Source organism: Octopus sinensis, linkage group LG10 (genome assembly GCF_006345805.1).
Source record: "Octopus sinensis linkage group LG10, ASM634580v1, whole genome shotgun sequence".
In the NCBI taxonomy this organism is placed as follows: Eukaryota; Metazoa; Mollusca; class Cephalopoda; order Octopoda; family Octopodidae; genus Octopus; species Octopus sinensis.
In genome coordinates this window covers 72,535,570-72,562,690 of record NC_043006.1, presented here as the reverse complement: position 1 = coordinate 72,562,690, position 27,121 = coordinate 72,535,570, and the positions used below count along the sequence as shown (strand labels likewise).

General features: G+C 36.5%; 1 protein-coding gene across 1 annotated transcript in view; it reads right to left on the bottom strand.

The window, feature by feature from the left end:
* Positions 1-27,121, bottom strand: part of LOC115216332 (Golgi-specific brefeldin A-resistance guanine nucleotide exchange factor 1-like) — a 102,872-nt gene that overhangs the window by 29,425 nt on the left and 46,326 nt on the right. The window contains 12 exon segments of the mRNA XM_029785554.2: positions 621-823; positions 1,543-1,670; positions 2,590-2,721; positions 4,492-4,696; positions 6,045-6,239; positions 7,773-7,871; positions 9,020-9,240; positions 11,384-11,573; positions 13,228-13,407; positions 19,568-19,585; positions 23,082-23,534; positions 24,708-24,817. Coding sequence (XP_029641414.1) covers positions 621-823; positions 1,543-1,670; positions 2,590-2,721; positions 4,492-4,696; positions 6,045-6,239; positions 7,773-7,871; positions 9,020-9,240; positions 11,384-11,573; positions 13,228-13,407; positions 19,568-19,585; positions 23,082-23,534; positions 24,708-24,817 — 2,134 coding nt within the window.

Genomic DNA, 27,121 nt, shown 5'->3' with positions numbered 1-27,121 from the left:
GACTGTGGTCATACTGGTGCACCACTTTCAAGAATTTAAGCTGATTATATCAACCCCAGAACTTGCTTTATGTTTGGTTATCATTTGAGCAATCTCTAAGTCATAGAACATAAAACAGACACTACATTATTATCTTAAACTGCAACAATGTAAAAACAGTGACACAGATAGATACAGGCACAACAAACACACATGCTTGCTTTGCATTGGACTCTCAACTACTAATGGAGCACTGTTGTGATATGCGGTGTCTGTTGGGTATATAAACCAAGTGGTACTCTCTAAGCTTGATCAGCTTATCTCTAGTTGAGACAGACAGACAAACAGAGAAAGGATGAGAATGAAAAACAGAGAGAGAAAAATCAACCCCAGTGCTGGACTGGGACTTGGTTTACTGAAAGGATGAAAAGTAACGTTGACATCACAGCCAAGACAACACGAATGAATACTGCAAAAGCATTCTACCTGATGCTTAACACATATATAGACACACACATACCAAAAAATGTATAGACACACAATGCAGCTCTCTGGCTGGCCAGCTCCTCCTGTCAAACCACCCAACCCATTCCAACATGGAAAACAGGTATTAAATGTTGATGACGATGTAAAACACGTACTTGACAAAAGCTTCAAATATCTTCGCATTTTTCTTGTTACTGATGTATTCTCCAATTTGTCTCTTATCCAATTTAGGATTCTCTCTTAAAAATGTGACCACTTCACCTGGATCTAAAGGGGTGGAAAGGAGGCCCTGTTCCTGTAGGAAATGTATACCTTTCACAGGTTTTACATTAAATTGTTCAGTTCCACTCTGATACATCTGAAAATCAACAGATAAGACCAATCAAATTAAACTAATCTGTTTGAGAATTTGGTATTAAAAAAATAAAATAAATAAAAGTAAACTTGAGAATTTTTATTAAATTTTTTTTTAACACTTCAAAATTTTCAATTTGATAAGACATGAATATTTAAAAGCTGAAATCAGAGGCTGAAAAGTAATTTTAAAAAAAACCCCAAAACCTACAAATAATTGAAATAAGAATTTAAAATATTAAAAATCGAAAACTTTAACCCAATTTAATTTCAATTTCAGTTAGTAAAATGTGTTCAATTTGTGCCACAAAGATTTCAACTTACAGAAGCAATTCTATTATAATTTTGAAAATCCAAACTGAGAGAAAAAGATTCATTAAAATTCTCAAAATGAACCCAAAGTTGAAAAAAAAGAAAAAAAAAGAAAAAAAAAAAAGACAGAAGTGTTAAATAAAAACAGAAGAAAGACAACACAATTCTTTTCTCTATTAACGTGTACTTGGATTAAACAATTACTGTATTTGATAGCAAAACAAACACATGGGCATATTAGATGCAACCCAATTTCAGCAGTACATATACAAGAAAAAGAGTATCAAGAACAAAATTAGCTTATGGGAGGCCCAACTCTTGCATATTGAACTGGAAAAATTTTTGTAAAAAAACTCCATCTTATATGAAATTAAATATGGCATATGTTATTGCTCTTAATTAAATACTTGCCTTCTTTTTATGTTTCAGTGCAGCTAGCTCCTCAGATGTAGGTACCTTTTCAGTAATTTTCATTCTGTTTGGTCGGATCTGGGGTCCCTTTTGAATTTCTTTGGCTGGTTTTTGAGGCCAGGTATGTTCTGTTAAGAAATTTGGAACTTAGTAAACAGACCATTAAATTGGAAAAAATATATAAATAAATAAAATAAAAAATAAAAATCTACAAGAGATGTAACCATGTGGTTAAGAAGCTCACTTCACAACTGCATAGGTTCAATCCCATGGTGCCTTAGGCAAATGTCTTCTATAATCTTCTGAGTGAATTTAGTAGATGGAAACTGTGTGGAAGCCTGCTGGTGCCACATAAAAAGCATCTAGTCCACACTGTAAAGTGGTTGGCATTTGAAAGGGCAATACAGCAATAAAACTCAAGCCAAAACTGACCTTGCTTGTGCTGGTACCACATAAAAAACACTCAATCCACTCTGCGGGGTGGTTGGTGTTAGGAAGGACATCCAATGGTAAAAACTGTGCTGAAACAGACACAGAAGTCTGATGCAGTCTTCTGCTTGGCCAGCGTTTGTCAAACCATCCAACCCATGCCAGCATGCAAGGTACACATTAAGTAATGATGATTATATATATATATATATATATATATACACACACGCACATATATATATATATATATATATATACACACACACACACACACATATGTATGTGTGAAGATGTGCCTTTGTATTTGCCTCTACTGTTTAACAACCAGTGTTGGTTTGTTTACATCCTCATAGCAGTTTGGTAAAAGAGATTGATAGGGTGAAAAAAAAAGTGCCGGGGTTGGTTTGTTCAACTAAACATTTGAACGCAGTGCTCCAGTATGACTCCAGTTCACTGATTGAAACAAGTAAAAAGATACAAAAAATTTAAAAAAAAGATAATCTACAATAATTTCAGACCATCAGTAGTTTTCCTTACACAAGCTGTTTCTTTTTTTTGGTCGTCCCCTTCATAAAATCAATAGAGAAACAATTCAACAATCAAAAATATCAAACAAACCTGTTGTAGTCATTTCTTTAGATATTATCTTTTGTCCGACATCATAACCAGAAGTGAGAGGTAAGTCTACAACTTCAGGAGGCGTCAATGGCTTAACACTTGAATTTGAATTATTGGTTTCTGGTACATTCTCTGAAAGAATTCATAAATATATGTATATTGTTTTTATTTATCTATCTGTCTGTCTGTCTGTCTACATCATTTTATCTAAACTGGAATGAGACAGACAGGCATCCTATACAACTACATTGCATGGCGAGGTAGTTGATACCAAGAAAGATGCAGGTCAAGAAAAACTTGCAATAAAATATACATAGCCCAAATACTTATAAAGCTAAACAATATAATTAAGACAGTGCAAGATAAACATATATTAAAATATTAGTAAAATAGATCAAATGCATTCCAACTGTGACCATCACTTCTTTTTCCTCTGTAAAGGGATCCCAGGATATCATTATCTAATATATTTTTCTAAGACAGTAGGGTGTGATTTGAGGGTGATTTGACTGCTATTTCTAGAAGCTCAAACAACCACATAGAGGCTCTCTTGTTGGTTTATTAGTGGTTGTTGAAACATGCTGGTGAATTAAGTCAAATGCCCGTTTTTTTTTTGTTTTTTTTTAAATGTAGCATAAGGTGTTTAACTGTAAAATATATTTATTCTTTATCTGCTGCAAACTATCTCTTTAGTGTCAGTAGCATAAAATGCACTGGAATCTATATTGTGAAGTGGTTCACAGCATGAAAAATATCCTGTCATAAAAAGTGTGCAGGCACACACACACACACTCACACACACACAAATGGAGGACATGTGTATTTTGAAAGCCAAAATGTAGGTAACCTGTCTAGGGTTGAGGGCATTCTTTCGTACTGCCTTAAAATTCATTTGATCTATGTTGTGAAGGGGGTGATGCCAGGAAGGGTGTCCAGCTGTTAAAAACCATGACATCATCATCATCATTTAACGTCCGTTTTCCATGCTAGCATGGGTTGGACGGTTTGACCGGGGTCTGGGAAGCCAGGAGGCTGCACCAGGCTCCAGTCTGATCTGGCAGTGTTTTTACAGCTGGATGCCCTTCCTAACACCAACCACTCCATGAGTGTAGTGGGTGCTTTTTATGTGCCACTGGTGGCTGGCAACAGCCATGATCAGTTGGTATTTTTAAGTGCCACCGGTACGGAAGCCAGTCAAGGTGGCGCTGGTATCAGCCACGTTCGGATGGTGCTTTTTACATGCCACCGGCACAGTTATCACAATTACAATTTCCATTTGATTTTTATTTTGATGTTGATGTACTGGACTCAATAGGTCTCCTCATGCACAAAAGTTGATAGTTTTCTGTTGCTGAGTATATGTGCACGTGACTAAATACTGTGACTAGTGTCAGGGTATTATGAGACCCATCCAATTCATGCCAGCACAACTGCACCAAAAGAAAATAAAACAGATGAACAGATGTGCAGTAACAATAATGCTAAAATAATAACAATGCACTTATTGTCTACAGTGCACAGGTGCACTACAACTCATCAGAAAAAGCAGCCACAAGTGCACAAACAGCATAGAATAATGCACAGGAAGTTGTTAAAAAAACAAGCGGGGTTCAGGTATACTGTTGGTAAATTCCAGGAAGTATGAAAGTTTTGAAGGTTGTAGGGTCCTGACAGATAACAACTGATGTGGGTACTTTATTCCATGCTTCAGCAATTCCATGTGCAAAAACATTCATGGGTGCAGTGCTGCTTTTCTGATTTTGTAAGCATTTCTGGAGGTGTTAGACATATAGATAAAGAAAAGGTGTCCAAAGTTGTAGTTGGAAAGATGGTGGATAATTTTGTGGGTATCAACCAAGAAGTGGAGTAGTTAGGATTAGGTTATAAAGTACTTCTACATACCATTCGTATTTGAAGTAGATTGTTGTCCGGCATCAACTGACTCACCATTGGTTGCTGCTGCCGCTGAAGCCGCTGCTGCTGCTGCAGCTTTGGTGGAGGAGAGGATTCGGCTGTGACAGTGTTGTTCGATTGTGTCAACAACAGTGAGAAGGGCATCCAGTGACAATAAATGAGTGGTAAAAATACCCGACACTGGGAATGCATTCTACAAGCATACACAAATTAGAATTAGAAATGATAATAATAATTACAGAAGGCTACATTTTTATAAAAATCAGAGACAATTTTCATTCTTCTTAATGGCTTTGTCAAAGGAAAAAGAAAAGGTAATAACTACCTAGCATTCCCTTTATATTTTCCCAGGAGTGGCTGTGTGGTAAGTAGCTTGCTTACCAACCACATGGTTCCAGGTTCAGTCCCACTGCGTGGCACTTTGGGCAAGTGTCTTCTACTATAGCCTCAGGCCGACCAAAGCCTTATGAGTGGATTTGGGAGACGGAAACTGAAAGAAGCCTGTTGTATATATGTATGTGTGTGTGTGTGTGTGTGTGTTTGTCCCCCCAACATCACTTGACAACCGAAGTTGGTGTGTTTACGTCCCTGTAACTTAGCGGTTCGGCAAAAAGAGACCGATAGAATAAGTACTAGGCTTACAAAGAATAAGTCTTGGGGTCGATTTGCTCGACTAAAGGTGGTGCTCCAGCATGACTGCAGTCAAATGACTGAAACAAGTAAAAGAGAGTAAAAGAGAACTACTAAGCAGAACATTTTCTGCTTTGAGCAAATATATTTTAAAATTCAAAGCCAATGTGCAGCATTTAAACTTTCATGCAGCTTACCAAGCATGTTTATAAATTAAAATGCATGATAACATTTTGATGTGAGTGACACCAATTCAACGACTGTGTGGTTGTACACCAAAACAGCTTTGAGGGAACATTGTTCATAATTCATTTAAGTGTCTCTAAGGCTAATGGGAAAAACATTTATCCTCAGCCTAGAGACCAGACTGAATACTTACACCAGAATGGCCAGGGAGAAGAGTTAACCTAGGTAACAGGTTAAGCCTATCATTTCAACTACATGACACATGGCCCACTCAGGCATGTTTTCACCACATGAAATGTACTGTACACTAATTTCACTTAAGTTTAATCAATCAACCCCCAACTCAGTATAGCTGATGTAATTAAACATTTATACTTATTACATCATAGAGTTGTTTTACAGTCATTTGACCTTCCTATGTTAGTAATAAAATAGTGACCAATGAATAGTAACTTATTTACTATGGCTAAGTCAGAGTTAGCATAAACTTATAAGTACGAAAATACTTTTTCTAGTAATGAAACAAGGAGGATTCTAATGTCTTCTCAGTCGACAGAGGCAGTCTGTGTCAATTAGTTAAGCTAAGATATACACAAATATCTTATAGTAAGTTTAGAAACAATCAACTGTCTTAGTGGTGCATGAGTAGCTAGTTACAAGTATGAGCATGTTATGTTTATAACTGAAGAATAAAGATGAATATAACAATATATATACACACATACTTTTGAAAGAAGTTTGGTAAGGTCCTCAAATAAGTTTGAGCAGTAGAGATCACAGTCATAGTTAAGAAAGAGTTCAGTAACAAGTCCAGGGATTCGCCATAGGTGAACAACAGCTTCCAGAGAAATCTCACGCATTTCATAGGGTATTCTAGGAGCTTCTGATACAATTATGTCGCTTAGTTTGGTCAGGTACATCTAGATATTTTTTTTTTAAATTGAAAAAACAAACAAATATATAAATAATGAACCAATGATGGAACTTGTACATGGCTACTCAACCTGCTACAAATGCAGTTAAATCTCTCTCAAATGACAATTTGGTGTCTTAAGAAAGAAAGGATACATTGAAAAATGTAATCCTAAATATATGCCTATAAAATAAAAAGCGATAGTTTTATGACTGGAATGCCTTTAAATCAGGTGTATTTTGATCAGGGAAACCTGAGATTAAACTGTGTGTGTGTGTGTGTGTGTGTCCAACCCATGCAAGCATGGAAGACAGATGATGATGATATATATTTATTATTGCCGGGTCATAGTGCTAGTGCATGCATATACAGCTGCATGCGTGCACACATACACGCGTGTACTGTCCAAATCTCCGACCAATCACATACAGCTAGCTGGCATTCAATTGGCGTATCAACTTTCGGGCATTTTGATTGAGTTTTGGATAGAAAATTCACAAAAAAAGTCACTTCTATTGATTTTTTAATGGCTTTGTGGGGTAACTGGGGAAATGTAAAGATATGTACAACTACCCTTGGACAGTTTTGAACGACCATAGAAAGTGCAAGCCCTCTAACTGAAACATTGTGGATTTGTATAAAGGACACACAGACAGACAGATATTTTGCCATTTATATATAGAGAGATGCTATGTATGTAGCCTGGTGCAGCTATCTAGCTGGTCTGCTTCAGTCAAACTGTCCAACCCATGTCACCATGGAAAACAGACATTCAATGATGATGATAAAGATGATACACATATAAGACATAATGCAAAATGTTAGCACTTCTGCTAAACACCAGTTGAAATACTCTCAATATCAAATATGTTTGTTCCTTCAAACGAAACATGTATAATGATGATTCATTATAATAATTATAGTATTTCAGGAACAATTTTTTTTCAGTTTATATTTCAATAGAGACAGTAACTAAGTATTATCATTATTGAGTTCTTAGATTAATCTTCACATTAAATAATTCAAGTTGGATTTTTGATAACGGAAGTATTACATTCTGGCCTTCCATACTAGTGACTGCTTGAAATGTATATCTGCCAGCTGTGCTGAACATTTAATGTATTATCACATTAATAGAAAAATGCAACATTATTATAGTGATTCTAAGTCTTCAATAAACATCTATCAGTTTGGGTAATAAATAAAACTAAATTATTTCTTGTTATATCATTCTGAATATGGTAACACACTTGACTGAAAAAAAAATATCTAACATTTAGTTCTCAAATACACTGTGTACCCCTAATACTTAGGTTTTAACATCTAGAGAAAAGAAATTTTAAATGAATAAATATAGTATAATCTATGAAAAGTGATGAATGCCATTACATAGCTAAAGGATGAAACTTATTCATTCAGTATTTAAAAGAAAAAAAGCTTTAAATATTTAGACTAAAAGTTAACATTGAAATATTAAATGAAAACAGTAGCAAAAAACATTATGACATTTGCAGAAATACAACAATCTTGTTTTACTAACCTCCAGTTGAAATTTGAGGTGGCTACGCATTGATTCAAAGAGGAGGAAGCAAGTTCTAATAGTGGCAGTGAAGAGAGATAATCGTTCTGACTGCAGCAGCTGAAGTGATGAAAAAAAAGTGGGAAAAACATAAGGACAACATAAAATAATAGAAAATGGAAAGCATGGCTGTTTTGTTATGAAGTTTATTTGCAATCATGTCATATTAGGTCCAATCTAAATGCACAGCATCATGGGCAGGTCTCTTTAACCACAGTCTTGGATCAACCTAAACCTTGTAAGATAAACTGTGTAGATGGAAATTGTTCGAAAGCCTGTCTAATATACTCTACCAGTTCTGCAGCAGTAGGTTGAATCTTTTATTCCATTTAACACAATCTGGTTCTGAATTCAAATTCCGCACAGGTCAACTTTGCCTTTTATCCTTTTGAGGTTGATAAATTAAGTACCAGTTTCATACTGGGCTGATCTAATCGATTGGCTCCCTCCTCCAAAATTTTGGGCCTTGTGCCTAGAGTAGAAAAGAATAATTCTTTCTACTATAGGCACAAAGCCTGACATTTTGGAGGAGGGAGCCAGTCTACAGCTCCAATCCATGCTCAACAGGTACTTATATCACTGATCCCCTAAAGAATGAATGGCAAAGTCAACCTTGGCAGAATTTGAATGCGGAATGTAAAGATGGATGAAATGTTGCTAAGCATTTTCCTCCAGCATGCTTATGATTCTGCCAGCTCAACACCTTACTACCACTGTTGTTGTTGTTAATAATAACAACAATAACAACGATGCTAATAATAATAATAATAATAGTAGTAGTAGTAGTAGTAGTAGTAGAAGTAGTTTCTAGCAATGAGTATGAGTCCTAAAATTTTGTTGGAAGAAGTACAGTTGAATAGATCGAGTAATGGTACTTTATTTCATCAACTCCAGAAAGATATAAAAGACAAAGTTGACCTTAGTGGTATTGAACTCAGAATGTTAAGGGCCATAATATTTTGTAAGGCATTTTGTCTAACTGAGTAATAATTTTTCTTTTCTAAATTAATATTTTAATATATTATTATGGAATGGTCAATAGTAATGGTATCTAAAGAACAATGCTCTTAAAAGGAACTTACTTTCTGAAATAACTTCTTGTTTTAATTTAAGATAAAAAAAAGCTTAACATATTTTCGTTTTTTTTTTTCTGTAAGAAAAGTTTTGATTTGAACAGTGAAGAGAGAGAGTAAAATTTGTAAACTTACAGTGAACAAATTGCGGCACATTTCATCTTTGACTAAATACAACAAGGATTTGAATGTCCTGATAGAATCGGCACCAGATTCCAAGGCTACAGTCAGCAAACTAAGACCCATGTGGATCATAACATCTGTATTATGTCGGTCCCAGTGGTTTATTAGTGATACAAGGAACCGAAACAATTCCCTTACACAAGGGAGACCATAAGGTATTAGTGGATTAGTACCTGTGAAAAAAAAAAAGTTCCATTTGTAGTAAAATAGTAATTATCTAAAAAATAACAATCCCCATCATTAAAGTAAAAAAAGCAATTGAAAAGAAAAAGAATTTTATAAAACATTTGTTTGTCAAACTCTTAAATGTCAATGGAACAGAAAATAGATATTTAGTTATCTTAGACATCAACATTATTGCTTAATGTCCAGTTTCCATGCTGGTATGGTTTGGTCAGTTCAACTGGATCTCATGAATCAGAGGATATCATTGAGCTCTAGAGTCGTCATTGACATGGTTTGCATGGTTGGATGCCCTTCTTAATGCCAATCACTTTACAGTGTACAGGGTACTTTTTATGTGGAACCAGCACTAGTGATGTCACCAAGTTACTCACAAGACAAGAACCCTCAACTGAGTAGGGATGTAGTTCAATAAACAAAATCAGTTTGTTCATGACCAGAGATATCCCTGCTGTCTCTACGGCCTGCAGGGATGGTGGAATGTTAGACAGGAACGTTCATGGCTCTTTCATTCTAAGTAAAACAGCTGGAACCATGTATTAACTTAAACTAAATTTAACTCAAACATACAGACTTAGTATGACCAGGTTTCTACCATTTCCCCTAAAGCTGTAAATAAACAGCCAATAAAAGATAAGAAAGAAAGAGTGAGTGAGTCTCAGTGTTTCTCTATTTCCTGCTTATCTATATTTATACATTTACTTTTAATGTATGTGCATGCAATGTTTGAATTTTTTTTTTCTAATTTAATGACAATAGTAAAGTCTATTTTAAACCTACAGATAGAGTCATTAAGTCAGCTCATCTCAGTTTCCATGGAGTTTTAGTACAAGACTTTTTCCTGAACAGGGTGCCAGTACATTGCAGGGTTAACCTGCAGTTATCATTGATGAAACTCATTTCAGATGAGAGTATTGAAATAATGTGAAATGAAATGCCTTGCTCAAGGATACAATCCTCTACCTGGTCAAAAAACTTGAGTCCATGAAACACACCACTACATAATATACCCTCACTCTAAGTTAATATCACATCTAAATAGTACTTTAAAATCACCATTCATGTTTTCCTGTCAGCAAATCATTCAATAATAGTGAAAATTGATTTTAGAATTATAAGACCACATTGAAAGTTTGAGGCTAACCCACAGTAAGATTAAGCTCAGCCATACTGAGAGAATTAATAAAAGAAAGAAAAAGAGAAAGAACAGAAAAAAGAATGAGACATAGAGGAGGAAGGAAGGAAAGAAGGAAGACAACAATAATGACCCAGCTGCCTTGCTTCTCACTTTTTCCATACTGCCATAGGTTGGGCAAGATTTACTGAGGAAATATATTAAATGACTGGATGGTTATCCTGTTGCTAACCCTTGTTTTTGTAAGGTACCATATTTGATGACAAATAAAACATTTTTCTTTCCAAAAAAATGACTTGGTCTCATATGCAAATTCTGGCCTTCCATAAACCTTATTTAATGCACAAAAAAACCGTTTTTTTTTCACCCGAATCAACACTGCTGAAATTGTGATGCATTTGATAGGCCTGTGCAGCTTTTATGCCATAAAACACAGAATATATATATTTTTTTCGTTTATGTGAAACTGCTGAGCTACAGGACATATTATTTACAGATATAACTGAGTGAATTGTTGCTCAAACGGTTTCAAAGTGAAAACGCACAGAAACTAACACTAGCACACACATAAATATGCATAAACATACACTTTTATACAATTTGCAAATGTAAAGCTATTGGCAAATTTGACAAGGACAGCTATTAAACTGACTACACAACAACATTATCATCATCATTTAACATCCATTTTCCATACTGGCATAGGCTGGATGGTATAATAGTGTCTGATGTACCATCAAACTGCATCAGCCTCAATGTCAGCTTTTGGATGGGTTCTGTGACCAGATGCCCTTCCTAGCACCAACCAATTTACAGTGTGTACTGGGTGTTGTTTTTCATGTCACTGACATAGGTGAAGTTGTCAAGTAACTAGCAAGACAGAGTAAAGCAAGAAAAAGGGAAAATCGCCCTTTATTGAGTGGGCATGTATTTGAGGGGTGGAAGTGGGAGTAAAGAATAATATATCAGAATGTCAGAAGCCGGGAACTAAAGATTACCCTCTTTTGGATGTTGCTGTGGCATAAATCGGATACCTCTAGGATTGACGAAGTCACTGCTATTCACTGCAGGAGATGTTGGTGTTGGTGGTGAAGCAAATTCATTTACTGATGGAATAGAGTCTGCATCATCTCCCGTTTCTGAAGGACAACTTTGTTCAGAGTTCAGTTCTGTTTCACTAATAGATTTCTGAGAATACAAAAGAAAAAAACAGAAAAATTAACTAAGAAAAAAAATCATGAAATGAAATCTAAATATTTTTTTTTTTCGATGTTTTGAAACTCAAACATATTTGTTTGGCTTCAGCTTATTTTATAAGAATAAGTACTTCTAATTATACTTAAATATGTTATGGGTGTGACAAACTGGATGAACAGGTATCAATAGGATAATAACCATGGTAGAAGTAGGCAAAGGAAGATTTAAAAGGGAGTCATTGAATCAGCTCTGAAGATTTTAAGCTTCTCTCTCACTCACTCACTCACTCTCTCTCTCTCTCTCTCTCTCTCTCACACACACACACATACACACAGTGATGCAGGATTACTGAAATGATGACTCATAAATTCAAGATTTATAAATGTCTAGATATAGGCAACCCTGCATTACAGAAGTTTGCATTCTTGAAAATTTTGCTGAATGTGGAATTCCATAAGTAAAGAATTTTTTTTCTTTTATTCTACTAGTTTTGGGACATGCAGAACAAACAGGGTGTATTGTCAAGACGGAATGTAAACATCACATCACTGTTTTGCAGAGGCAGTGAAAAGTGAAGACATAGGTATCAACATTCACGCATGTGCATGTGTACACACACATGGCGTGTGTACTACCACTTCCACTCACAAAGCATTAGTTGATCTGAGGCAATAGTTACGATGTTTGCACAGGATGTCACACAATCAGACACAACTTGACACTACACAGTTATGAAGTAGACTCAGTGTTCACTCAGCTATGCTGGCACCTAGAGCCTAACTGCTACAGGTACAATTAAAATTTGTGCAGATGTAAGGATGAGAATGAATGCAGGTATAAGCATATGATATGATTGACAAATGCTGTGCACCGTCAGCAGATGAGGCTGGACATAGAGTAAGACATGGCAAGAAATGGTGAGGAGTTAGGTGCAGGTATGGCTGTGTGGTAAAACGTTTGGTTTGTAGCCACATGGCTTTGGGTTCAGTCCTACTGCACAGCACTCTAGGCAAGTGTCTTCTATTATAGCCCTGGGCTGACCAAAGCCTTATTAGTGGATTTTCTAGAAAGAAACTAAAAGAAACTTGTCATGTATGTGTGTATGTTTGTTCCCCATCACCACTTGCCAACTGGTGATGGTTTGTTTATGCTTCCCTGAATCAATATTTTAGTAAAACAGACTAACAGAGTAAGTAGCAGACTTAAAAGGTAAGTACTGAGATTGATTTGTTTAAAAGCAGTGACCCAGCATGGTCACAGTCCAAAGACTGAAGCAAAAGAGAAAAGACAAAAGATGTGTGCATGTGCACATGTATATATATGTAAATGCCATTCCACATGTCCTCATTAACACTGACTGATTGTAAGCAGTTCTACAGTTTCAACTTTCTAACGTTGAGGACCAATCAAATGAAAAAAGAAAAATACCTTATTTAGAAAACAACTGAGGATGAGCAACAAGAAGATGTCTAGCTGAAGAAATCTTACCTCAACAAATTTCATCTAACCCATGCATACATGGGAAAATAGATGTGAAACTGAACAAAACTGATGATGATAATAATAAAAGATAACAATACAAAAAAATGCAACTAAAGATAAATATATATTTTTTAAAAAACTGTTAAAAGTGCAAAGAACTTACATGGACATTTGTTGGCCTTGAAACATTTAAACGTTCTTGGCTTGATGATATAGAATTACATACTTCTTGTTCAGGTTCTCTGGAATCATCTTTATCTAAAGATACTTCTTCTTCAGTTTCTAGTTGTTTTTCTTCTGATATAGTATATCTTGCGTCAAAGCTTTCTTTATCAGATGCTTCCTAGATTCAAAAACACGAAGACAGTGTCTTTCAAAGCATGGTCACAGAGATTCTTACAAAGCACAAAATGAAGACAGTGTCTGTGCAAACGTCAACTTCTAATTGATATCATCATTGATAAAATACTGTAAATACTTAGTAAATGCAATGCATAAAAAAATCATATATGTTAAGACTAATGACTTGTAGGTATGTAGTATTTTGTTATGCAACCATAATATATTATAAAGTATATTAAACGTTTTTATAAGCTAATACCATGTTTTACTGCATTAGCAGTGTGCTTTTACATAATCTAAAGTTATCTCTGCAGATATTCAATAGAAATTATAGCCAGCACTGATTTTTGTCACTATGTTTTGTATAGGAGACATCAGATATAAACAAACAATGAGATCAAAGATGAAAAATGGGTAATGGATGCATATGGGTAAATATGGGGTGCCGGTGTTTCTCCTTTCCCTACCCACTGTCTTCGGAACTTGACATTTCTATAGAGAACCCTTTTCTCGTCACCAGTCACTCTTCAATCCAAAAAAAAAGGTTCGTTCTTGAGACGTGACATCAAAGAAGAGCACACACTCACTCTCTGCATGTGATTAGACTTGGAAAATTTGTGATGAACCCATTGACCCAATTTGCTGACTTTTCTGATGGCATGCAGGTGTTGATGAATGGTTGAATGACCAAATCCAAGTATCTCTGCTAGTTCTTCAACAGTTACAATGGGATTTTGTTCCACCAGGGTTTGCAGGACGTTCTCGTCAAGCTCTACAGATCTTCCAGAGCAAGGCTTGTCTTCTAGGCTGTAGTTTCTGGCTCAGAATTTCTGGAACCGCCGTTGACATTGGCTTATGCTTATTGTCTGATCCCTATAAACTGCATTAATATTCCTCACACTTTCTGTTACGTTGTTGCCTTTATTGATCTCACAAAGCAAAATATGCTGACTATGCTCCTTTGTCACTTCCATTATGGCTTTGAAAAATTAACTGTTTAAATCAAACTGCACTCTTCAAAACTTGCACTAAGAATAAGTGAAAATACCAGCTTTTATAATAAGTTGATGCAGGTAGTTTATCCTGTCCCCCTCTGACTTTTAGTTCATGCAATTGAAAAAAAAACACATTATTTATGGGATGACCCAATATATACACACACACACACAAGCTGGCCTTGTGCCATAAAAAATGACAGCTAATTGTAGTATTTTATATATAAAAAGGTAAAAAAATCAAACAGTGCTCCAATTCTCTGTGTGTGTGTGTGCGCGCGCATATGTATACATTTATATGTATGAGGAGCACAGTTTTTAGTGAACCCAGTTTTCTATACTTTATCACAGCCCATTTCCTTCCTTTTTAAGTGTGTCTGTTTATATATATATGTATGTGTAAATGCATGTGTCTGTAATTCTATTTTCTATGTATCTTTCTAAATAAACATACATGTGTGGCTGTGTGGTAAGTAGCTTTCTTACCAACCACATGGTTTCAGATTCTATCCCACTGCATTGCACCTTGGGCAAGTGTCTGACAAAAGCCTTGTGAGTGGATTTGGTAGACAGAAACTGAAAGAAGCCCATTGTGTGTGTGTGTGTGTGTGTATATATATATATATATATAAATATCAATGGAAACAGTAGTAGTTGTGATACCTGTGCCGGTGACACATAAAAAGCACCATCTGAACGTGGCCGTTGCCAGTGCAGCCTCCAGTGGCTTCTGTGCCGGTGGCACATAAAAAGCTCCATCCGAACGTGGCCGTTGCCAGTGCAGCCTCCACTGGATTCTGTGCCGGTGGCACATAAAAAGCTCCATCCGAACGTGACCGTTGCCAACCCCGCCAGCACCATCCGAACGTGACCGTTGCCAACCCCGCCAGCACAGCCTCCACTGGCTTCTGTGCCGGTGGCACATAAAAAGCACCATCTGAACGTGACCGATGCCAACCCTGCCCCGAATGGCTTCTGTGCCGGTGGCACATAAAAAGCACCATCCGAACGTGGCCGATGCCAGCACCGCCTTGACTGGCTTCTGTGCCGGTAGCACATAAAAAAAGCACCAACCGTTCGTGGCCGATGCCAGACCCCTCTGGCACCTGTGCAGGTGGCACGTAAAAAGCACCCACTACACTCGCGGAGTGGTTGGCGTTAGGAAGGGCATCCAGCTGTAGAAACACTGCCAGACCCCGGTCGAACCGTCCAACCCGTGCTAGCGCGGAAAACGGACGTTAAACGATGATGATGATGATGATGATGATATATATATATATATATGTATGTTTATGCATCTGTGTTTGTCATCCCAACATCGCTTGACAATTGATGCTGGTGTGTTTACGTTCCCGTAACCTAGCGGTTCGGCAAAAGAGACTGATAGAATAAGTACTAGGCATACAAGGATTAAGTCCTGGGGTCGATATGTTCAACTAAAGGCAGTGCTCCAGCATGGCCGCAGTCAAATGACTGAAACAAATGAAAGAATAAACACATATACAGTCACTAAAATATATAAATATATTTTACACAAACACACACATACAAACATACATTCACATTCCTCCCATTTACATGCACACACATATACTCAAACAAAGTTGTAGCGCTGATTGATTTTTGTTTCACTGTTCACTTTTCACCATCCCACTTCCATTGGGGGATTATTCCTTCCTTTCTCATTCATATGTTGTGACGGAGAAATACGCAAGAGTATTATTATAGTAGAAGACACACAACGCTCTCTTTGCCACTTCCTCTCTCTCATTGCTATTACTTTATCTCACTCCCTCTCAGTCACGGCTATTACTCTCACTACTTCTCCTTCACTGAATTGCTATTTTCTCTCCTCTTCCTTCACCATTCAATCCTACTGCGTGATTTTGGACAAATATATTTATATACAAATACATAAAAACACTACCCTCATCATTATACATATATATATATATACACATACATATACACACACACACACACAAAATAAACATACAGATACACAGACTTTTCACTGCTGGTTTATAGATAGCTCTTTTAGTTGTCTAGTCCTAGGTATTCCCTGAAGAGACATTAAAGAGGTTTGATATGTCATCTTGTCAAAGATGTAATAATTATATTTTTTTTAAAAAGGAGATTGGGAGAATATATTATGAGCATCTAAAGATAATTACTCAAAAGAATTATTATTATTATTAGTGCTGTTGGTATTAGTATAAGAAGCATAAGCAGCAATCAGCAAACTCCATGCAATATTGATGATAAAATAGCAACATTCTGTTATTTTACTGCTTTCAGTCATTGCATACTGGCCATGCTGGAGATTTTAGTCACCATTTTATCATCAACATTATCATTAATTAACATCTGACTTCCATGCTACCATATGTTTAACAGGATCTGACAAGCCAGATAACTGTTTTGGCATGGTTTCTATAGCTGGATACCCTACCTAAAAATAATTTTATATATATATATATCTTCATCATTTAACATTTGCCTTCCATACTGGCATTATATAATATATATATTATATACAAGTGAGTCCATAACCCGTGGCCTTCTACATGGGATGGAGCCAGCCTACGTATGCATACCTTCCCTTCTTGGGACACAAAACTCTACTTGTGAAGACGTGATGAGGCAAGTGAGGATCAGAATCGAAATCGATCAATGGAAATTGCGGATGTGCTACCAGTGCCGGTGGCATGTCAAAACTCTGCTTGTGAAGACCCGTTGAGGCAAGTGACGATCAGAATCGAAATCGATCAATGGAAATCGATCAATGGAAATCGATCAATGGAAATTGCAGATGTGTTACCAGTGCCGGTGGCATGTAAGAGAACTTTCCGTTTCGCGACCGTTGCCAGCACCGCCCCGTTTCGTGTCCGTTGCCAGCCTCGCCTGGCCCTCGTGCCGGTGGCACATAAAAAGCACCATCCGTTCGTGGCCGTTTGCCAGCTCTGTCTGGCACCAGTGCGGGTGGCACGTAAAAAGCACCCACTACACTCACGGAGTGGTTGGCGTTAGGAAGGGCATCCAGCCGTAGAAACACTGCCAGATTTGACTGGGCCTGATGAAGCCTTCTGGCTTCACAGACCCCAGTAGAACCGTCCAACCCATGCTAGCATGGAAAACGGACGCTAAACGATGATGATGATGATGATGATATATATATATATATATATATATACATACATAGAGAGAGCCACTTGCATATCACATTTAATGTATTTACACCACTGACAGGTATATTGTTGTGGTCTTTGTCTCTGAGAGAAAATCCTTTCATAGACATGTGTTAAAAACAAAATATGTCAGAGCAAGACAAAAATTATCCATGGGAACATTAAATGCATTTCAGCGTACTCGAGCCTTATCAATAACATGTACTCACTAGTCTCTCCCTTTCTTTCTCCCCCCCCCCTTACACACACACACACACACACACACACATGCACCATCTTTTATCTTTTAATATTCTTCTTCTGTGCTAAAGCAGCGAGCTGGCAGAAACGTTACGTTCTGAGTTGAAATTCCGCTGAGGTCGACTTTGCCTTTCATCCTTTTGGGGTCGATAAATAAAGTACCAGTTACGCACTGGGGTTGATGTAATCGACTTAATCCCTTTGTCTGTTCTTGTTTGTCCCCTCTAATGTTTAGCCCCTTGTGGGCAATAAAGAAATAAGAAATGTGAGCACGCCAGACGAAATGCTTAGCAGTATTTTGTCTATCTTTACATTGAGTTCAAATTCCACCAAGGTCAACTTTGCCTTTCATCCTTTTGGGGGTCAATAAATTAAGTACCAGTTGCGTACTGGAGTCCATCTAATCGACTGGCCCCCTCCTCAAAAATTTCAGGCCTTGTGCCTAGAGTAGAAAAGAATATCCTTCTTCTGTGCTGGCATGAGTTGGGTGGGTTGATAGAATCCAGCAAGGTTGTACCCTGCTCTAATATCTGCTATGGCATGTATTTTATGGCTAGATACCCTTCCTAATACTTTTCAATGCAATGGGTACTTTCTTTTTCCTACTACCTAGGTGGAGGTAGCAAGAGCGTAGGGAGAGTGAGGGATGGTTAGAGATGGGGTAGGAGTGTAAATATAGGGAATGATGAACATGGGTTGAGGCGGTGGTGGGGAAGAGGTAGTCAATGGTAAATATGAGTGTGATGGAAAGTAGAAAAGAGTAGATAATGTCTAGAAAATGGGAAACGTGCGTGTGTGTGTGTGTGTGTGTGTGCACACGGGTGTATTATATCATCATCATCGATTAACATTCATTTTCCTTTCTGGCAGGGTTGGACAGTTTGACAGGAGCTAAAAAGGCCAGGAGCTGCAGTAGGCTCCAATGTTTTGGTATGGTTTCTGTGGCTGGATGCCCTTCCTAATGCCAACCACTTTATAGAGCATACTGGGTGCCTTTCACGTGGCACCAATACCAGTGCATTTTATGTAGTACATACCCTTTTAGCTGTTCCAGTCTGTCAACTGAATTGTCACCATTGTACGTGATGGGGTTTTACACAATTTCCATCTACCAAATTCCACTTACATAATATTAGTCAACCCAGTGCCACAGTAGAAGACACTTGCTCACATTGTTATTTAGTGAACTTCTTAAACACACAGCCATGCTTGCAGTCAATGTTGAATAAAACAATTAGATCGAAGGAATAATACATGACTCATCAGAGAATACAACAAAATTAATGACAAAGTAAATGATAATTAAAAAAAATAACCAATTGATAATTGCTAATTAATAATAAAAAAAAGAGGAAAAAAAAATTAGTGAGATGCAAGCTAGTCAGGATCCAGAAATTATATGAACTCCATATGAACTGAAGTTACATAGTTAAGGACTTTGATATATAAACGAGAGGTTAGTTTTGCAAATAAAAATTCAAATGATCAAAACTGAAAATTCCCAAAACAAAGAAAAATTGTATTAGAGAAACAAAAATGAAATGTCCAAAAGAAAAATCTTCCCCACAAGCAGATAATACCAAGAGTAACAAAAAAACAAAAATTAAAATGGGATCAATTTCGAAGCAAGACAATAAAAATAAATTAAATTGAAAAAGAGTGAGTGTATGTTTTTAGAATGGGTGTATCAGGGAAAGTGTTTTTAATATTTGTTTTTTAATGCAATTCTCATAGTTACCTCCAGCTCAGAATCTTGCTGTAAAAAAGCATGGAATTGTAAAAAAATATGAAATATTCCTTCTTGACTAAATTCGATGGAAATATGTATAGTTGCAATTGTCACTAGGCTAATAACAGAAAGATATTCAGCATGATGTTGAGAAAACAATGTCTTAAATCAAAAGAAATAACACACATTCAACTTGCTAATTAGAACCATATTAAAAATGATGATGTGTATTAAATTATCTGAATCTTCAAACTAATTCTCTCTCTCTCTCTCTCTCCCTCCATCACCATGATGTGCACAGCAAAGGCAATAAACTGCTACAATATTTTCAGTCTCTATATTTTGTTAAAAACTGATACAAATTATTTAATTAGCTGAATACTGAGTAGAAATGTGCATTATAAAATTTAACTGTCCATGTATATTGCATAAATTGTAGAAAGTTATTTATATACTTCTTTTAGACTGTTTCACCTGACACCTCATCTAACAGGTTGAGTGAGCTATAATTTAGAGTAATTATGTAAACTAGTAAAGTATTTTGAGCAAAAACAAAACAAAAAAGAGTATGTTTTCCCAAACATAAAGAAAAAAAAGAAGAGTAAAATTATATTTTAGGTTTGATATCTTTTGTTTTTTTGCTTTTGCAAATTTTTATGTAGCCCAACTTGAACCATCTTAATTTCATGAAAGCAACACTCCAGAATCTATCAAAGTTTCTAGATTAAATAAGCAAAATGATTTCTTTTGACTATGCTAATTTTTAATGGAATGTCAATATTTGAATTGATTTCAATATATGACTGGTATTTATTTTATTTGATTAACCTTGAGGTAAATTAAACTCAGATGGGTGAGATTACACACTGCAAATCATTTAATCCAGTGCTCTACCATTTTGGCCAAAGTTTCACTCCTGCTTTATCTGATCTTTCACTTGATTCAGTCAGAGCACTCCTTTAAAGAATTTTACTTGAACTAGCTGAACCCAATATTTTTTATCTTTTAAGCCTGTTACTTATTCTACCAATTCTCTTTTGCCAAACCGCTAAGTTACAGGTACGTAAGCACATCAACTGCTTGACAACTAGTATATATAAAATTGACAGTCTTCTTTCAGTTTCTGTCAATCGAATCCACTCACAAGGCTTTGGCTAGGCTAAGGCTATAGTCTACAATAGACACTTGCCCAAGGTGCCATGCAGTGGGACTGAACCCAGAACCATGTGATTAGGAAGCAAACTTCTTACCATGCAGCCACGCCAAACAATTCTTAACAGTTGAAAACAGTATTTCCTATCCTAACTATAATTTATTTGGGTCCTAAGAAATAGTGAATCGGAGATCAGTGGATGTCTAACAGAATTCTAACTGCATGATTTACATGAAATAATTAGCTGCCAATTTAAACACACGCTTCAAAATATTTATCTTTGAAAGTAAACACATTGCTTAACTGCCCTGTAGATATCACAAACAGATTGTTGCAGCAAATAAGTTGCTATGAACTAGGCCTTTGCTCTATTTCTAACTATCTGTAACCAACACCAAAATATAATTTTTTCTTCCTTAATTTTGATTTTGAAGCTTTAGTCTGCTCTTCTCGGGTGGACATATAGCACAAAAATAGCTAATTGACAAATTGTATAATTTGCATTTTGTAGGTATGACCATCTAATCAAGTTCTAAAATCTAAGACTTAAAACATAGATTCCCTTTAATGATAATGATTTGGCTACTACACGGGTGGCCAGGTGGTTAAGATGTTGCACTCACAATTGCAAGATCACAGTTTTTTGATACTTGGACTGGATGTTGCATTGTGTTCTTGAGCAAATCGCTTCATTTCATATTGCTCCAGTCCACTCAGCTGTAAATAAGTAACACCATAACAGACTGGCATCTCATTCAGGGAGATATGTTGCCATTTCAGACATGTATGCCATGGAAACCAGGTAACTGGTACTATGAGTCCTGGGATTTGAGACAGTAACATCCATGGTTTGATGATAATGATGATGATGATGATGATATTACATGGAACAAATTGAGACCTATGCACAAGTTATCTTGTTAATTCATATGCATGAGATTAATCTCCTTGGCAACAGCAGAAACATGTAATCAAACAGATCAAGTGGCAATAAAAAGAACAAATGTGCTCAGAGAAAACAAAAATCTAAGAAGTTACTTGCAAGGAAAACCCCATTTCTACTTCTGCTGTCTGTTATGATTCTATTAATCATATATTAAAAAATAAATCATTAAGAACAATGTTTCCATATAAATATTTTTAATAGGTTTACATTTGCTTTCCTGTATCAGTATGAATTAGATAGCTCTTCAAACATGACTTATAATATGAATAACAATGTTGAAGTTAAACAAAAAGTGAACTGGAAGCTGGAAATTATTCAACTTAATTTGCTGCCATGAACGAAGAATCTAAATTATTCTAACTTTTAAACAGTGTTGTATGTTTATCAGTGTAGAGCATATAAAGGGTGAATACACATTAAGGTCTTACTGATGCAAGGATTCTAGTTCTTGTAGGGTTTATATATGACTACGGAATTATAGGGCTTATAGATGACTACAGAATTAATCTGGAAGTATCAAAATGAAAAGAAAAATAAACAAGATAAACTATGTAGTAGAATATTTCCTCCTAGGTGGGAAATAAATTTTGAATATGGTTCAGTTCACATTCTTCCCAGTTTCTCTAGTATATATATATATCCCTCCTTGGATGGGAAACCAGTCCATCACAGGATAATTTTGAATATACTACATATGTTATTTGGGTTACTCTTTTACTTGTTTCAGTCATTTGACTGTGGTCATGCTGGAGCACTACCTTTAGTCGAGCAAATTGACCCCAGGACTTATTCTTTGTAAGCCTGGTACTTATTCTATCGGCCTCTTTTGTCAAAGCACTAAGTTACGGGGACGTAAACACACCAACATCGGTTGTCAAGTGATGTCGGGGGGACAAACACAGACACACAAACATACACACACACATCATCATCATCATCATCATCATCGTTTAGCGTCCGTTTTCCATGCTAGCATGGGTTGGACGGTTCTACTGGGGTCTGTGAAGCCAGAAGGCTTCATCAGGCCCAGTCAAATCTGGCAGTGTTTCTACGGCTGGATGCCCTTCCTAACGCCAACCACTCCGTGAGTGTAGTGGGTGCTTTTTACATACACACACACACACACACACATATATATACGACGGGCTTCTTTCAGTTTCTGTCGACCAAATCCACTCACAAGGTTTTGGTCGGCTCGAGGCTATAGTTGAAGACACTTGCCTAAGGTGCCACGCAGTGGAACTGAACCCGGAACCATGTGTTTCGTAAGCAAGCTACTTACCACACAGCCACTCCTACATCTATTATTAAAAAGAAAGGTAGTGTAGTATTTTGCTTGAGAATGCTTTGAAATGCTATGTAGTTGAAGCAAGAAAAATAAATTTTCTGAATTTATCAAATACTTTAGAAAAACAAATGAATACCTGAAAGCTGTTATTGATATCAATCACAGTTTTTTCCATTGGTAAAGCAGCAGGCGTTGTAGCTATGATTTCATCTGGTGCAGTTTCATGGACACCATCAGGTGACTGAACTGATTCAGAAAGTTCACTTTCATTATTTAAGTCTTTGATCTTCCTATCACTTTGAATTCTGTTTTCCTCTGCACTAGTTTCACTTGTTACTGATGCATTGGTTGGAGAAGTAGTAGTTGTGGCTGTTATTGTTGATGATGATGAAGATGATGCTGATACTGGTGTCCCTATAGAAACTGGTGCAGATGAAGTATTCCCATTCTTTAGGCATTCATTGCTCTGCCGTGTGATCTGTGGATGCATTGAAGCATGTTGAGAGTTCATTTTGTCATGTTTCCGCTTGGGTGAACGTTTCTTTTTGCCCATCCGTGATGGTTCAACACTGCCAGTCCTCATCTTTAGCTGCAAGGGGATAAAAAAAAAAACTGCATAAAGACTAGATACAAGAAAATAATGAGATTACATCAATTTCTAAAACTGGTACAAGGCCACAGACCTGTTAAGGGGTTACTATAATCAATTAACCACCACAAGGTTCAGTCCTAGTGGCAGTGTGGTGGCTTGTGTGCTTCAATGAGCCTAAGAGGTATGCTGGTGGAGAGAGAGAGTTCCTGGTAAAGCTTCCTAAGCTGGATAGGATAAGGGATAGAGGCCAGAATGATATGAATGAACTTTCGTCAGAGTAAAAATGGGTTTGCACAGAGCTGACATCTCTACCTAGAAACAGCAAAGCAAAGTTACAGAAGCATCAATAATAATTCAAAGCCAACAAACCTGGGAAAAGGAAGGCCTTCCCTCAGAGAAACATATAACATGGTGCAGCAAAATCCAAAAGGAAACTAACATCTTGCATTACATATCAGGCCCTCTACCTGGAGTTCACAAGGGAGATACCCTAGAAATAGCTGGAGGTGGAATATTGAGGCAGAGCTAAGAAAGCAGGGATTCAACCGAGAGAAGTAGAAAAGACAGCTTAGAGTCAAGAACAAACAGAGATGATGGGGATGAGATATCAGAATGGGTCCAGAGAGTAGAAGCAAAAGATCAGGAAAGGTGGCTGGGTAGAGGTGACAAGATTGTATGGGGAAAGTGAGGGATAGCAAGAGATAATGGTAGGGGTGTGAATGTACTGATGATGAACAATGGTCTATACTAACAAAAATTATCTCTCCTTGTCTCTTTCTATGGAACCACATATCACCAGTTTTCATTCCACTTGTCTTCAAAAGTGTTGAATTACTTGATGATTTGTAGATAGTGAAATGTCAACAAACATCACCAAGTATAGCTTAACACTTTTTTAATAAAAGAAGTGTAGAATGTAAACATTCAGGCAGACATGTGCACAGGTGCACATACACACTTACACACACACAATAAGCTTTTTCTGTCTATCAAGCTCACTGATGAGATGTTGGTTGCCTCATGGTGAGAGTAAGAGACAACTGCTCAAGATAACACACAACAGGACTGAACCCAAAACCTTATGGTTGAGAAGCAAATTCCTGAGCCACACAACTTACATGGTCTTAGCTAGCTTAGAAAAGATGATTTGATCACAAAATAAGATGTTACCTTCTTCATACTTGCATTCCATTTTGGATCTTCCTTGAACTGAGGTAGCCGCGTGAACAGAAGTTGTACCATATCCATAAGGGTGTGCTCAGCAGACTTCCTTAATAACTCTAAAATAAAATAAAATAACAATTAAAAACATACTTTCCATATGAAATCAATTTCCAAAGAATATTACTTCATTATTGATTATATGTCTTCTGCATGCAGTTTCTGGCTTGGACAAAATGGAAAATTTTTGGTACTCTCCCTATCTATCTCAACTCTAACGTTAACAATAACATCTCTGTTATTTCTGTCTGTAAAGGATCACCAAGCATAGATTGGCATATTTCGGCCATATTATGCAGAGAAAATCCCTGGAGAAGGACATCATGCTCGGAATGGTCAGTGGCAAGAGAGGAAGAGGCCGACCAAGAACCTGCTGGCTTGACACCATCAAGAGTGATACCGGAATGGACATAGCCAATCTGAAAGAATTGGCCAGGACAGAACTGACTGGAGGGCACTGATCCAACGAGTAACCAAGAGTCGACTTTGACTGAGCGGATAGATAGATAGAATTATCAGTGGAACAGTGTTAATATTCTCAGTCTTAGCAATACTGTTCATATTCTCTTTTGGTTTCTTACTACTACTACTACTACTACTACTACTACTACGCAACAATACTCTGTGTTACTTTGTTAATAACATTAGCATCACCACTATTCACAGTAGTACATTCTGTAACTTCCACTACATTATTTTTAATATTTACATCTCCAGGAGTAGTTTCTGCAACTCCTGAAACAAGAAGACTAATGTCACCATCTAGAGGAGTACTGTCTGTTTGTTTGTCTGTCTCTCTCTCTAACTTCTGATGTAACACTGTGATATCATTTCTGTCCACCTCCTACGTACATAATATAAAACTTGAAGATAAAAACGTCAATAACCACATATTGAACTGTGTGTAAGCAAACTGAAGTGAAAAATGGAGCATTTGATTCAATACATAAAATACAAATTAAGTAACTAGAAAACAACTACACACAATGAACCCAATCACAATTGTGATCATAAAAGGTTAAATCTACATCATTATTTAACATGTTTTCAATGCTGGCATGGGTTGGATGGTTTGACAGGATGTGGCAAGATGCAGGGCTGTGTTGAGTTCCAATGACAGCTTTGACATGGATTCTACATATAAGGCCAAACATTTGAGTGAAAATGTTAGTCGTTTTGACTGATCCAGTTCTTGACTGGTACTATATTTTATCAACCCAGGAGAGAGGAAAAGCAAAACTGACCTCAGTGGGATTTGAACTCACAGTCAATCCACCACCTGTTTTTTTTCAGAATGAAGTAACAAAGATAAAAATTAAAAGCCGAGTTGTTTAACCCTTTCGTTACCAACCCAGCTGAAACCAGCTCTGGCACTGTAGTACAAATGTCATGTTTCCATAAGTTTTGAATGACAATCTTCCACCAAACCTTAGTCACAATTTATGTTCCTAACACTAGCTTAATGATAACTAAATTATTTTACTAAATTCTTTGTTATATTTAAAATAATTGAAAGAAACACAGAGCATCTCAAAATAAATACAGTAACAAAAAGGGTTAATTTATGGTACTATGTAAAAATATATCACAAATTGAGTCAAAGAGGGAGTCTCTATGCAGTTTCTTGACTTTCCAGAAATAGCATCCAAATGTCCCTCAACTCCCTCCTTTTGCCATTCTGAAGTCTCAAACAAAAAAGACACATTGAATAAAATATCTGGAAATGGTGATGCTCATTTATAAAATATCTTTGATAATAGATTAACATGAGGGCTGATCTGTGACTAAACAACAGTTTATTACAAAGATATAGTTGCAATAACAGTAAGTAAATATGTAAAAAATCTGTAAAAAAAAATCTATATTAGCAGGAGGGATGGAAAAAATTGTAAAAATGCTAATAAAGGGGAAAAGGGTGATGATGATGGCATAAAACTGTAAGCATGAAACTATTATCATCCCATGAATTAAATCTGTTGATGACTGACAAGTATATATTTTATGATGAATCAGTCCAGTTGTTAAGGAACCACTTAAAGCTTATTAATCTATTATTCATGTGTGACATGAATAACAATAAAGGAGGGGGTGTTCAGGAGAGTACTGTCTCCATTGCCTTTGTCAAGGCTATAAGAGGATTATCAAGTCAGTAATGTAAGCCAATGAAACAAACACTACTTATATAATACTCAAATAGGTTAGAAACAAATGTTTACTTTAAAACAACAATTTACACCAGGGGTGAATTAGCAGAATCAGACATAATTTCTTACAGTTTTCATTCAAACTCTTTACACTCCAAGTTCAAATCCCATTGAAGCCAACTTTGCCTTTCATACCTATGGTGCGCATGAATAAAGAAT